At 39.5% G+C, this 13,689-nt stretch overlaps 2 protein-coding genes across 2 annotated transcripts; both read right to left on the bottom strand.

Moving 5' to 3' along the window:
- Positions 1-450: 450 nt before the first annotated feature.
- On the bottom strand, positions 451-8,260 carry LOC110771248 (ATP binding microtubule motor family protein). The gene is made up of 21 exons (XM_021975512.2): positions 7,690-8,260; positions 7,308-7,507; positions 7,099-7,222; positions 6,920-7,014; positions 6,610-6,745; positions 6,445-6,510; positions 6,185-6,247; positions 5,765-5,815; positions 5,542-5,624; positions 5,335-5,449; positions 4,581-4,647; positions 4,316-4,470; positions 3,979-4,173; positions 3,183-3,257; positions 2,980-3,079; positions 2,237-2,325; positions 1,872-1,984; positions 1,651-1,729; positions 1,184-1,452; positions 1,016-1,094; positions 451-949 (listed from the first exon to the last, which is right to left on the bottom strand). Exons 1-21 carry the CDS (start codon positions 8,173-8,175, stop codon positions 857-859), a joined length of 2,733 nt encoding a protein of 910 aa, XP_021831204.1. The 5' UTR covers positions 8,176-8,260; the 3' UTR covers positions 451-856.
- A 1,054-nt stretch (positions 8,261-9,314) lies between these two features.
- CLV1 (Leucine-rich receptor-like protein kinase family protein) lies at positions 9,315-12,943 on the bottom strand. The gene is made up of 2 exons (XM_021975517.2): positions 10,082-12,943; positions 9,315-9,932 (listed from the first exon to the last, which is right to left on the bottom strand). Exons 1-2 carry the CDS (start codon positions 12,660-12,662, stop codon positions 9,580-9,582), a joined length of 2,934 nt encoding a protein of 977 aa, XP_021831209.2. The 5' UTR covers positions 12,663-12,943; the 3' UTR covers positions 9,315-9,579.
- Positions 12,944-13,689: the final 746 nt, after the last annotated feature.

Raw genomic sequence — 13,689 nt, 5'->3', positions numbered from 1 at the left:
CACACCATGCCATGGTTTTTTAGCAGTCCAATTGACACATGTTAAAAACTTGACTATAACACAATCAAGTCAATGCAGGGGTTTTTTTTATAATATATATTTATTATATTTAAAATATTTAAAATTTTGTTTTAGGTGGAGGAAGGAGGGGCGTAAATGGGTCGAAATTTAAGTAGGGAATGGGCATGACGTCGATGAACGACAGACCAACCCTCTAGCCCATACATAGAGAGAAAACGGGTGACTGGCCCACTCAAATTGTAACATTATTTTGTGGAAAGCTAAATGGGCTCGAGAAGATTACGAATATAGACATCAGATATTTTTATCAGTTTATTTATGATAAGACCTCAGAAAGATGGATGATTTAGCTGAAAAGTAAGTATAATAATAACATAAGCAGGACTAAAAATGTTAGAAGTCAAACTTCCCATTCATTAGTCATAAACCTTGAAAATTTATGGCATGATTAGCATTCAATTTCAATTGATCAATGGTTTTAAAAGGCTAAAAGATGCTGACCTCGCATAACATACAAGTGTGCCCATCGATCAAAAGTCTCTTTCAATGGGATCAGCGGGTTAAAAAGGGTTGTAAGTTGCAACTAATTATTAGCTAGTTACAAGGGACAAATGCCATAACATGTTGACAATTTGTAGGAACGGCAATGACAGGTTTATGTGATAAGAAATTTTGTACAATCTTCTCGCGGGAACCTTCACATATGTATGATGATGGGTGTGTGTTGGCCCAAAACACCAAAAAAGGCCCAACCCAGGTGGCAACGCCGAGTGTGGAGCTACGTATATTATACATAATGATGTGTATGTATACACTACTAGTACTAGTACTAGTACTAGATACGAAGATCGCTCTTGAGCAAACGCAAAAGAGAGATGCTACCCTGCGTTATTTTTCTTTCTTCAACACCTGATTTCTTCTTCCCACCCTGCAAAGCAAATTTGTTTAAAAGCAAGTGAGAGAGAGAGAGAGAGTGTGAGAAATTGACATTTACCTTTGGCTTCTCATCGTCATCATCAATGTCCAAAGTACTGAAATGCCTTAGTAATAAGGATGATGCAGGCAAAAGTCTCCTGGTCATCACAACACAAAGAGGATTCAGAATAATTCATTTCATTAGCATATAATACAAGAAAAAATGCGTGGCAGTTGATGAAAGCACCTTTTTGGTTTTTCTGCTTTTGTAGCAGTTGTTGTAACCCTTGGTTCACTGTCAGGAATATCAATCAATTCACACTCTTTTGATTCCTCTGCTTTTGTAACCCTTGGTTCACTGTCAGGATTATCAATCATTTCGCACCCTTTTGGTTTCTCTGCTGTTGTAGCACTTGTTGTAACTCTTGGTTCACTGTCAGGAATATCAATAATTTCGCACCCCTTACTTGACACAAGATCTTCTTGAGGCGACGTCGTAGTAAAATTCAATAACTCCTAGATGAAACAGGAAAAATGATGGAGAGAGAGATAGAGAACTATTTGTTACATTCGAGCTTTCCAAAACAACGGATTAAATTTGCAAGTTGTTTCGGAATCTCACACCGCATTCAAGTGAGCTCAGATCAATTTCCAAGTGCAAGTTATATAAAAAGATATATATTTTTGGTAAAAAGAGAATGCTAAGAACTTTACCCGTGGCTTCTCAATCTCATCTTCAACATCCAAAGCCCTGCAATCCCTTTGTGATGGAGACGAACCAGGCGAAACTCTCCTGATTAGAACAACAAATACAGGCAAGAATTCAGGGAAAATAGACGCTTGATATGCAATCCTCTCAACGAAATCAATCTTCAGCATATGGTACCAGGCAAGCAGGCAACCACAAATCTAAAATGATATGCTACTCTACTAACCTTTCTGATTCCCCCGACTGCAAAGCTTGGCAACAAGTATCAAGTCTACACTCACCATCTAGCAGGTCAACAGCATTGCACTGACCGGTCAATACAACATCTTCCGGTGATTCCTAGTTAATAGGAGAAAGAATCACATGCAAGTTGTCACACTAATTAAAGAAGAGTCATATGCAAAGAAGAGATAAAAGAATTAATAGACTGTAGCCATATACTGATGGCTGGAAAGGACTCTGAAAAACCACAAGATGATATTCTATAAAACGGGAAAAGACAATTGGTTGGAAGTAGCAACACATTGCTAAGAATAAGCTTGAAAAAGTGCAATTTCAACTCAACAGATGAAATAGTTCAAGGACTCTAACCTCATCCTCCCCACTAAGCATGTGGTCCAGCTCAACAGATGAACAGCTATCCTTTCTAAGCAGTGACCGAGAAGAGTTCACCATAAAACCTGGAAGCCTTAAACTTGTAAACAAAAGCTAGAAATCATGTAAAATAATACCTAGTAGGTAAAAGTGTATCACATTGACCAAAAATCAAGATTGTGAGAGATTCATGTGTTTTGTCGTCAAAGTCCACAAACTTACCACTAAACAAGACCCTTAAGAACATTTCAATGTAAAAAGTACGAATGACAGTGATTATTAACAATCAGATCCTATATAACTATCATTAGCTGATAATGCCAGAAAGTACATCATTACATCCCAAAAAAACCAATGGATTTTGATATTCCCGATCGCCTAGGGAGCTACACAAAATATAATGACTTTTTGCGCAGAATATTTAAATAAAGCGGGCCAAGTGCTATCTGGCCCAAAGGCTTCAATTCAAATGCCCATGGTAAGAAAAAAAATACTAAAAGCCATATAGTGTTTAATTTCTAACCAACCACTAAATCATTTCCAGTCCAAAGTGACAAATAGAACCCCAGAACAATCTCCACTTTGATCAATTCAACATGATGTATATTCCTGTATCTCTAAGACCAGCAGCATCTGAGAAATGTAGGTACCCAAATGTCCAGATTATATCCCAATCATAGAACAAGCTACAGTTACAACATGAAATGCAAATGTAAAATCTTAAACTCTTCAAATCTAACCTGCTACATTTGCACTCGAATAACTATCCGCCAATCTGACACATTTAGACTCACACAAATCCTCAGCACCATTTCCACTGCCAGAAAGGCTCTCACATGCCTGCTTTATATACCAGGTAACAGCTATGTTAAATTCCAATTCATCTAAAACATAAGTTACTGTAGATTATAAGAACAAAATCTTCTTTCCTGATAACTCGTACCTGATGATCCAGCTCATTTGGGTTTTCAAGTTCAAGACATGAAGCACTGACCTCACGAACATCCAAACTTTTCACCTAATATATGAGGAAAGGCGAACCACTCAGTCCAAAGGCAATTTATTTTGCTTGAAATGAAGATCCACAGGTTTTCAACATTTCATCTTAAAAAGGTAAACAACGAACTTAACATGGTTTTCACAATGAAATAAATGTTGGAAAATGCCCAAGGTCAAACATTGTATCAGGAAGGGAAAAAAGGAGTTGTTGGATTAGGACCCGTTCGGTAACATTTTAAGAGGTTGTTTTCATTTTCAGAGAACAAAAATGAGGCAAAAACACGTTCGGTTGCCCAAAAACAAAAAACACTGAGAATGTTTTCATAAAATGAAAACAAGTTCATGTGTACTTGTAGAAAACAGAAAAAAGTTGTTTTCATTCTCGTGGGAAACGTTTTCATAAAAATAACTCACATATTATTATTTCAAATTGTACTACCATACACGTTTTCATTGTTTTTGTTTTCTGAAGATGTTTTCTAATTAATCTACCAGACGCATTTTCATTTCCTAAAAATGCAAATTTGTTTTCTTGTTTTCATTATCTGAAAATATTCTCAGAAAACACTCTTCGAAAACGTTACCAGACGGGCCCTTAATATCTGCACCTGAGAGATAAAATTTTGATCCTTTGTTGGAGTGTATTCCCTTAAGTAGGCAGTCTGAATAGAACAGAAGTTTTAAAAGTACACAAACTCTAAGATGAAATTAACAGTTGAGCTAGAAAAAATATGTCAAACCTCATCAACATTGATTTGCAGTGGTACTCTCTCGTGAAAATTCATATCCAATTCAACTACGCTGACCTCAACTGATTTTCTATGGGAACATGCACAGGAGGACTTGATATCATTGAGCTCCCTTTTAAGCTCAATATATCTTGTACTTTCCATCACGAGGCTTTCTCTGAGATGCTGGATTTCGTTATCTGCCACCTACTTATAAGGTATAACCAGAGTTGATGAGTAGATTTTTTTGGCCAAAATTGATGAGTAGATTGAGCTAGTTAATTAATTGCAGAAATATGTATCAAAAGAACAACAAATCACTTCCCGAAATATTTAGACTCTGGATTACCTTGAGTTTTTCTTTATACTGCTTCAAAACATTCCATAAAGCTTTAGCAAAACTCTGCATTATCTGATGGTTTCTCTCTCCTTCTCCAGAGTCAGCACAACCTGATTTTGAAGGTGCACAACCACTCATGTCCACTTTGCAGATTCCTGGCTCCTCTAAAAAAACTTATGCGTGTCACATATTCTCAATAGAAAATAAGAAAATTAGATAAGGGATCCAAGCAGTTGGAATGAGAAAAGAAAAGAATAAAACCCATATAACTTACCACTGCTTTTGAGAGAACCTTCCTCACAAAGTCCATTTTCAGCTTCAATGCTTTTTCCTTCATCAATCTGAAATCAAACCAAAAGGAAAAATGTATACTTGGGCCAAAATACTTTATAAAATTACAGTAAGTTTCAGCTTAGTCAATAAAATGTACACAATACGAAATCCAGTAGGATAGATGACCAGGGAAAAAGCAAATCAATTTTAGTACCAAAAATTAACATCTAATTCAGGTTAGGCTTGTCTTTAAATTCATTCAATTGTAATACAGACAATTGGGAACCATAATCGATGTCATACTTGTTATTTCTTATTCAAACTATTAAGCTTAAGCATAGATGCAAAAAATATTTCATAAACAACAAAACCAAATGTAATAATCAATTTTCAAAACCAAATCTAAGCTGAAATAATTAGTTTTCAAAACCCAATGTAAAACATAAAATTAAGCTTCAACATGTGCATGCATAAATACAAATACAGACCAGAAACCAAGTCAAAAAAGAAATTCTAACCCCCTTAAGGTATCATTTCAATCAAGAGGCATCTAGTGTTCTATTTACAATGATGCAGTCAAGCAAAGTTTCAAGAAAGCCATTGCAGGGAAAAAATGAAGTGAAGTGATTTTACATTTACCCTTCAAAGAAGCATAATGTCAAAATAAAATCTACGCCACCAATCAAATTGGGACACAAAGTAAATATTAAATGATATTAAGAAGGGAAAGTATAATTTAACCAAAAAAGACATACCAAGCAGGCATCAGAACCAGTAACTTTCATTCTCTTGTGCCGCTCACTTCTAGACAAAGCTTGGACATGTCTTTTGTTGTATGAGATATTTGATGGTTCTTCAACGGTATTGTACCTGAATACATAATACAAAAAACAGTAACAGCTGATACCCAAAAAAATATAAATAATGAGTTTCTTGCGGGTTTGGGGAGGGGGGGAATTTACTTGATTTCCATATAAGGCGAGGCTTGTCTTAGCACGTAAGATGTATCACGATAATCTTCTTCTCCTGATTTAACTGTTAATATCTGCAAATTTAACAATTAAAGCATGTGAGATAATTTGAAACACAGCAGAACTACAAAAAAATGAACACTTGCTTTCAATATTCCTACTCATAAAAAATTTATCAACAAACTTATTTAGCCAATTAAATAAGACAGCATACCAATGCCATCCTCTTCTTGCCTTCCAAATACTCTCGCAGGTACTTGGTCAACTGTCCAAAGATAAAAATCACATTCATAACATTTGATCCTAAGCAACTGGACTCAAGTTATCAAAAGACCTCCAAAGATAGCAATATTTCAGTGCCAATTAGAATATCTGATCTAACTTACAAACAAGATCCCATTCAAAATGCTTAAGAGAGAACTATGTACTTATAGTTGTCTCCAACAAAGCCTTTAAATAAGGTACTTAAAAAAAACTTGTTTCTGTCATTAGATCAAATATGGACAACTAAGATGCACGATGGCGAAATGCGTCTCAGTAGCCCATATCCGGTCTGCTATGTGTATATGTATAAAAAAGCTATAGCCAAATAAAGGACTAGTGAGAATAGTAAATCAGTAAAGGAAAATATTACCAAAGAGTTCTGGAAGTGCTTCTGCAACGGCTTCTTAGGGTTCTTCTGATGCTCCAATAAAGACTAAAACCACAAAAAATGAAAGGGAAAACGACTATAGACACACACAGATTATGTATAGAGAGAGCTAGGAAAACAATAAGTGCCTTATAAGTCATCAAAAATAAGAAGGCAATAATCATCCAAGAAAAATGGTAAACTGGTTATGATCAAGTGCACATGAAGAATGAGGTATAGAAAACAAAGTTAAGGCTACATACTCTCAAGCACAAGCCAAAGACCATTGATGTGTTGTTGATGAAATTACTTTCAAGCAATCTTACTCCCTGAAAATTAAAAAAAGAAAAAAGAAAACCTAAGCCGTAAATTTCAACATCAACCAAACAGCTAGTTCAGTGAGAATAATTCAGTCACATGAGTGAAACCTGATTCCCAGTTCTTTTTTCTCTTTCAGCTCCAGCAAGATCAACTATACTAAGGACACCATCATTTGCTTGATCATCACCCTCTCCATTAGACTTGTCAGCAACACCACGGATGTTAATAATACACTGTGACCGGCTAGAAGCATATAAAGAAAAAGTTGCCATAATACTTATATGATTGTAAAGAATTAATAATCGAATGTAAGAAACCATGTAGAAAAATAGCCAAAATATAGAATATTTAAAGTCATTAATAACATGGAAACTCCAGTTAATGTAAAGAATTTTATAAGCTGAAGCACTGCCACACCTTGATTGGCTATTTGCATTTGTCATACCAGTTGCACGCTTTAGCATTGCCTGAGCAATTATGGACTCTGCCTGTCTGGCATCAGAAATGGCTATCTGTGTAAAAAAAATAGAGTAGGTGCTAGTTATTTTTAATATCCAACCACATAATTAAAAAAAAAACTCAAAAGAGTACTCAACCTCTTGTAGGCCTTTTAGTGTTGATTGCTGCATGCATAAATCACCTCCATTAGGAGATAAATCAAATAATCTCTCTCCTTTCCCCCTTTCAGAGCTTATCTCAAAGATTGATATGAAAAATGATCTGTGAAAGAATGAAGATGTCATACAAAATAAATCGAGTAATAATTCATACTAGAATCTCTCATTGATTTGATACCGCCTAATACCTCATAGACTCAGAATTACTTCCTCGAGTCTGCTTGAAAATGTGTTGAAGGGCAAGGGGCACCATACCGGGTTGCCTGGGGCACCCAAAAACTGTATGAGTCTTTCCAGAGCCACTAGGCCCCAATGCAGCAAGCATCCCACTTTTGCCCCTCAGAAAATCGTCCACCAATGGCCTCACCATCTTTTCATACACCTCCTCCTATCAACAAAAACACATATTCGACAAAAAGAGACAAAAAAATAGATAAATTGTGATAATAGAAAGAAGAAGAAAAACAACCGAAAATGAAATTGAACTTTCAATTGAGTTTTACAGCACTTTCTCTGTAACCAAACAAAACATAAAGGAGAACTGAAGTCTATAAACGGAATAAAGAAAACCTGAGAGGAATCAGGGGAGAAGACGTGGGAAAAGCCGTCATAAACCTCCGTCTTTATGCGGTTACTCTCTTGCAACGCTAGCGGTGTTGATAGCGTCACAGACTGAGGATTATTGACCCTAACACAGACCTCCGCATCTTTGTTCTTCTTGCTCTGCAATGCTCGTCCAATCGCCGATTTCCTCTTTGCGGGGTTTTGGGGCCAAACGTTTTTGAATCTCGGCTTTGAATTCCGATCTCCCCCAACACCACCGTGCAGAAGTGGCCGAATCCTCAGAAAAACTCTGAGGTTCTCTGACACAGGGTCTGCTTTAGCGATGTCCATGGAGAGAATCTCCTCGGTTGGAAAAGACCGTACTTTGGCCACATCCGCGGAAGGCATTTCCGGAGCTGCCGTGGCTGGCGTTGGAGGAGGCCTAGCCCTCCGGTGTGGGTTACGCCGGATCGTCACCGTGTTTGAACACGGCGGTGGACTGTTGATCTCCATATTCGATGCGCCGGTGCTTGCTTCGTCTCTGCTGTGCGCCTATCTTCTGCTTTGCACTTTAGCGCTAAAATGGAGCGTATTTAAATTGAACACAGCCCTTCAAAAAAGCAAAGCAAAATTACAATTTTATATTTTCATATTTTCATATTTTTATAATTTTATTTAATAATAAATTTGATTTTAAAAACTAAAAATAAATAACTTCATCCATTTCCTATCCTTTTCAAATCCTATTTCCGACAAATAACCATTGACCCATTTAGACTGTACAGACCAAAGTTACGGTCTTATCCTTTGCATTGCAGAACACCTCATCTAATGAATATGAATCATTTGTTACAAAACACTTTGCTGCGACAATAAGACATGAAAAGATAAACTATAATTGATAGAGCAATAACATATGAAATCGAAGTAAAAAAGGAACTTGTTTCATGAGTGGTAAAGCCACTAACAATTCAATTGTGAAATTATTATAGAACAATGCCAATTTTGTATGGTATGATTAAAAATAACTTATTGTTTTGAATACTAATTTTAAAAAAAATATCAAATTGGCGGGTTTTGTCGCAACAAGTGGATTAGCTAAAGTTATTACCTTAAAATCTAATGATATATATTTTTTACTTACAGTTTCTATAGTCTTTCTAGAAATAAAAGTATACATTAAATCATATAAGTCACGTTAGTTCATAATTTCATTGACTTTTTTTTTCCCTTTTTATACAAGCAATATTTGTGAAGGGGGTAATTGAACATAGGATCTCGAGTGCATGACTAAATGCTAATTTATAATAAGGTTTAACATAAAACAAATACATATTAATGAAACCAAAAGGCACATATTATAAAATGAAAATACTAATTCTAAACCCTAGTTTGTATTGACCCTTTGTAACTAGTGGTTTTTTGATTGAATTATAAATGCAATCATAGAATTTCTTAACAAAAAAAAAAAAAAAAGTTAAATATACAAGTTTGATTATTTTAATCCCCAAAATTCTCCCTAGGCTACAGCCCACCTTAGTCATTCATTAAGGTAGTTCCGCCAAGTTAATGCATTCAAAGGCCGAAGTAATAGTCCAATGTGATTTATTATCTTCTTCAAGAGTCATTACAAGTTAGATGAGAAGAATAAGTAACCAAAGAACCGAAGCATCATATTACATTACACTAGAAAGTTACATGAAGAAGAAGAAAAGACGAGACATATATTTACAGTGACAAAAAGGAAAATGGATCCATTTCAGTGAAAAGCAATAATATATTTGAACCCTTCTCCTACTATACCGTGGCAATGACATTGGCAACTACTTTGTTATGCACTCACGAACTCTTAGCACTAATTTATTTGAACTTGGTGGGGATGCTGCGATTTTATTTACTCAAAAATATTAGTAGGCGCTACAGGTTGGGAAGGCTTGGAGCAGAGCGTGGAGGATTAGTGAGCATGTGAACCACTTCCCTCATTGTAGGTCTCGCGGAGCTCTCATCCTCCACGCACATCATGGCAATCTTGAACAAGTGTATCACCCCTGCCAGTGGGTACCCACACAGCCTTGCATCCACCACTGCCAGTACTGATGCTGCATCCGACGGCTGAGACAGTTCTGATGTTGTTTTCCTCACCCACCTTACTATGTCCACCCCGTCTCCGAATTCACCCACCGGCTTCCTCCCGGCTATTAGCTCTAACAGAACCACACCAAAGCTGTACACGTCGCTTTTCTCGTCCACTTTCAGTGTGTAAGCGTACTCTGTTCACACCAAAAACAAACACACACAAAAGTTCATGTTCATCCCACTTCAAAGTAAAAAGTTTAAGGCCTATTCATGAGCCCAAAAACAATTCAAAATTATTTCTCGTTGGGTCTTGAAGGAGAAGAAGATGAATAAAAGTTGGTACCTGGGGCTATGTAGCCATAGGAACCAGCAATGGAAGACATGCACTCGGAAGCACCAGCATCTTGCAAGAACTTAGCGAGCCCAAAATCGGCAACATGGGCCTCCAAGTCAGAGTCCAACAAGATGTTATTGGACTTGACATCCCTGTGTATAATCAGAGGTGAGCAGTCATGGTGGAGGTAACACAATCCCTTGGCTGCCTCCACAGCGATCCTGTACCTCCTATCCCACTGCAAATGCCCTCCCTTTGACCCATGCAACAACTCCCCCAGGCTCCCATTTGGCATGTACTCGTACAACAGCAAATTCGTGTCCTTGTTCGACACGTACCCCAACAGCCTCACGATATTTCGGTGCCTGATTCGTCCCAGCGTTTTTATTTCCGCCGAAAAACCGTGATCGTTACAGTTACGTCCGGTGCCCCGCCCCACTAGCCGTTTGATTGCCACGTCAACGAGGTCTGGCATGGACCCGCGGTACACAATCCCAGCACCGCCTTTGCCTATGATGTTCTCTTCCTTCAAACACTCCAGCACGTCCTCGGCTTTGAAATCGAGCCGTTGGAAGGCGGTGAGCCTCCAAGCCCTAGATTTCTGCATCTCTCTCCTTCTCATTCTATACACGGTGATAAACAAGAATAGCAGAACCGTAGCGAGTCCAATTACGATAAGAGCGATCCTGGACGAACCAAACGCCTTGTGGTGTGGAAACGATGGGCACTGGACGTGGCGCTGCGGGGAACAGAGATACGGGTTTCCAGCAAACGACGTGTCGTTGAAGACCATAAACTGACCGCCGGTTGGGAGTTTGCCGATGAAGTTGTTATCGGAGAGATCGAGCGTTGTGAGGCTGGTCATATTGCGAATTTCATTGGGAATTTCGCCCGTGAGTTGGTTGCTAGACAAATTGAGAATGCTCAGGACTCTCAGCTTGGAGATGCCTCTCGGAATTTCCCCAATCAGATTGTTTTGACTAAGATCAGCGAAGGCTAGAGAGGAACACTGAGAAATTGATGCCGGAATTTCACTGCTGAGGTTGTTGGCGCTGATGTTGATCTTCGACAACGACTTCAGATCAAATATCTCCGTCGGAATTTCACCGGAAAATCTGTTCATCTCCAGGGAAAGAGTTTGCAAACTCTTGAGATTTCCAATCGCCGGCGGGATTTTCCCGGAAATCCGATTCCGAGAAAGAGTGAGAATTCCAAGTAAGCCTGCAGACATTTGCTCTGGAAGTTGGCCAGACAAGTAGTTATCATTGAGCTCGATCATACTTACATTAGGCAAACTGAAAATGCCAGCAGGAATAGTTCCAGTGAGAGTGTTTTTCATCATTCGAATTTTGACGAGCGATTTGCACCGGCCGAGTTCCTCAGGAATGGGCCCGAAGAAGTGGTTATCCATCAGAATCGCCGTCTTCAACTGCCCTCCTTCGCACAAATCCCGAGGAATAAACCCGGTGATGTGGTTTCCGGTGATATCGATGTCCTTGAGCCTTCCGTTCCGGCCGAGATTCTCCGGCAGCTCGAACGTAAAGTTGTTCTCCCAAACCTGAAGCACCTCCAGATGAGGAAAATCACCAACGAACCTAGGAATTGCGCCGTAGAGATTGTTCTTGTACAAATTGATAAGCGTGATGTTCTTGAGCTCTGAGAAGCTCTGGGGTATCTCTCCGGTGAGATCGTTGATGGAGAGATCCAAAGACATGAGGCTGACCAAGCCAGATAGTTCCGGAGGTATGCCGCCGCTGAGACGATTTATCTGTAGAAACAGAGAGTTCAAATTCTTCAAAAAGCTGAGATTGGTGGGTATGGTGCCGCTGAGGTTACAGCTGGCCATGTCTAGGACCTGCAGAGAGCTCAACGATCCCAACTCCGGTGGAATTCCGCCGTCGTAACTGTTATAGTAGCCGACGTACATTTCCTTGAGATTTTTCAAACGAGCCAAGCTCGCCGGGAACTTTCCGGTGAGCCAGTTGCCGTTGAGGCCTAAATACTCCAAGCTCTGCATCTCCGAGTAAGTCTCGGGGATGTTGCCGGTGAAGTAGTTCCCGCCTAGTTGGAGATGTTTGAGATTTTTGAGATTGACGATCTCCAGAGGAAGTGTGCCCGTGAAGTTGTTGTTGTAGGCGTCGAGAACTTGGAGCTCCGTCATTTGGAGCGTGATATTGCCTGGGAATCTGCCCCTGAAGACGTTGTTGGAGATGTTCAAGTGCCTGAGAGCGGTGAGGTTGGCCATCTGCATTGGAAGCCTCCCTGTGATGTTGTCCCCGGCGATAGTGAGGTTGACGAGCTTGTTGAGGAGCCCAATCTCCGGCGGAAGAGTGCCTAACAGAGGCTGATTGGAGACGTTGAGAGCAACCACTCGGGAGTCGCTGTCGCACAAAACTCCGGAGAAGGAGCAGTGAAATGAGGGAGACAAGGACGAAGTGTTCCAGTCCTCGAGGCCTGAACCTTTGGGTCCAATCATGGCGGACTTGAGTTTCAACAGTGCGTGAAGGTCACCGTATCCGCCGCACGGTGAGCAGAAAAGGAAAATCATAAAGCAAATGGTGAGAATCTGGCAGCAACTGGAGCTTACCATCTTTAATTAATGGTGATGTTGGTTCCTTATTTCGTTCTTTGTGCTTCTGCAGATAGCGTTACTTGTATATATGCGAAGTTGAGCACAATGCAATAATATGGTGGTGGGATTGGGTTTGGTGGTTTGGCCTTTGGGAAATTGGGAGGAGAATCGAAGAAGTATCAGCGTCAAAGTTGAATAATAATTATAATAATGGATAAACAAATGGAAAAACTGGGAAGTGATGAGAGTGGGAGAAAGCGAGTTGCATCTTGCATGAGGGAGAGACGATTCTAATTTCATGTCCTATAGCAAGCATAGCTATAGGGGTCTGTCTGTCTGTCCGTCCGTCTGTCAAGTAAGACCGGGCAGTTTGGGTTGCGGGCCCCACAGTACCCTACTCAATTCACGGTGCTAGACGGATGGTTAAGTCTCTGTGTGGACTAGGGCGCGCCTTGTATATTTCGTACAGGTACCGGGCAGACTGTAGTGGACGTTGAGATTGACGGCGTTAATGGGTTGTACTTTTTCCCTCTCTCAATGGGATAGGTGTGTTTTGACGGCGTGATGGGGTGGTCGTCTCAATGCCAGATACTTGACAATATTGCTGCTGGCAGTGGCAGAGATGTCTCTTCTCGTCCCTGCCCTCCCGTGTCAGCTTCACCAGTTTTACTTTGACGTGATATAATTTCTTCCTCCTTACTAAATCCCAGTATTATCCAAGTTTACGTTTTACTAATCCTTGTTTTTTTTACAAGTTTTAGATTCTACGTTTCATGGTCAGACAGAGATCACAGTGATCAATCAATAATATGTTTTAAATACGTTTTTGTTGCATGGCTATTAGCTAGCTAGCTTTTTGGATTTTAGTGATATAAATGTGTGTTTTTTTCTTTCGGGCCAGTGTTCAGAAACAAAGGTCGATGTGGATGGTACCTTTCTGAGAAGTGAGGGATCTGAATGGGCTTGGGGCAATGCTGGGCCCAGAGTAAAGACTGTGTGTGTCTTTTCCCAGACGGTCAAATTTCCGTCTGACTAAATTTGGCTG

Source organism: Prunus avium, chromosome 1, assembly GCF_965620075.1.
Source record: "Prunus avium chromosome 1, drPruAviu1.hap1.1, whole genome shotgun sequence".
Lineage (NCBI taxonomy): Eukaryota > Viridiplantae > Streptophyta > Magnoliopsida > Rosales > Rosaceae > Prunus > Prunus avium.
This window is presented reverse-complemented; position numbering and strand designations above follow the sequence as displayed.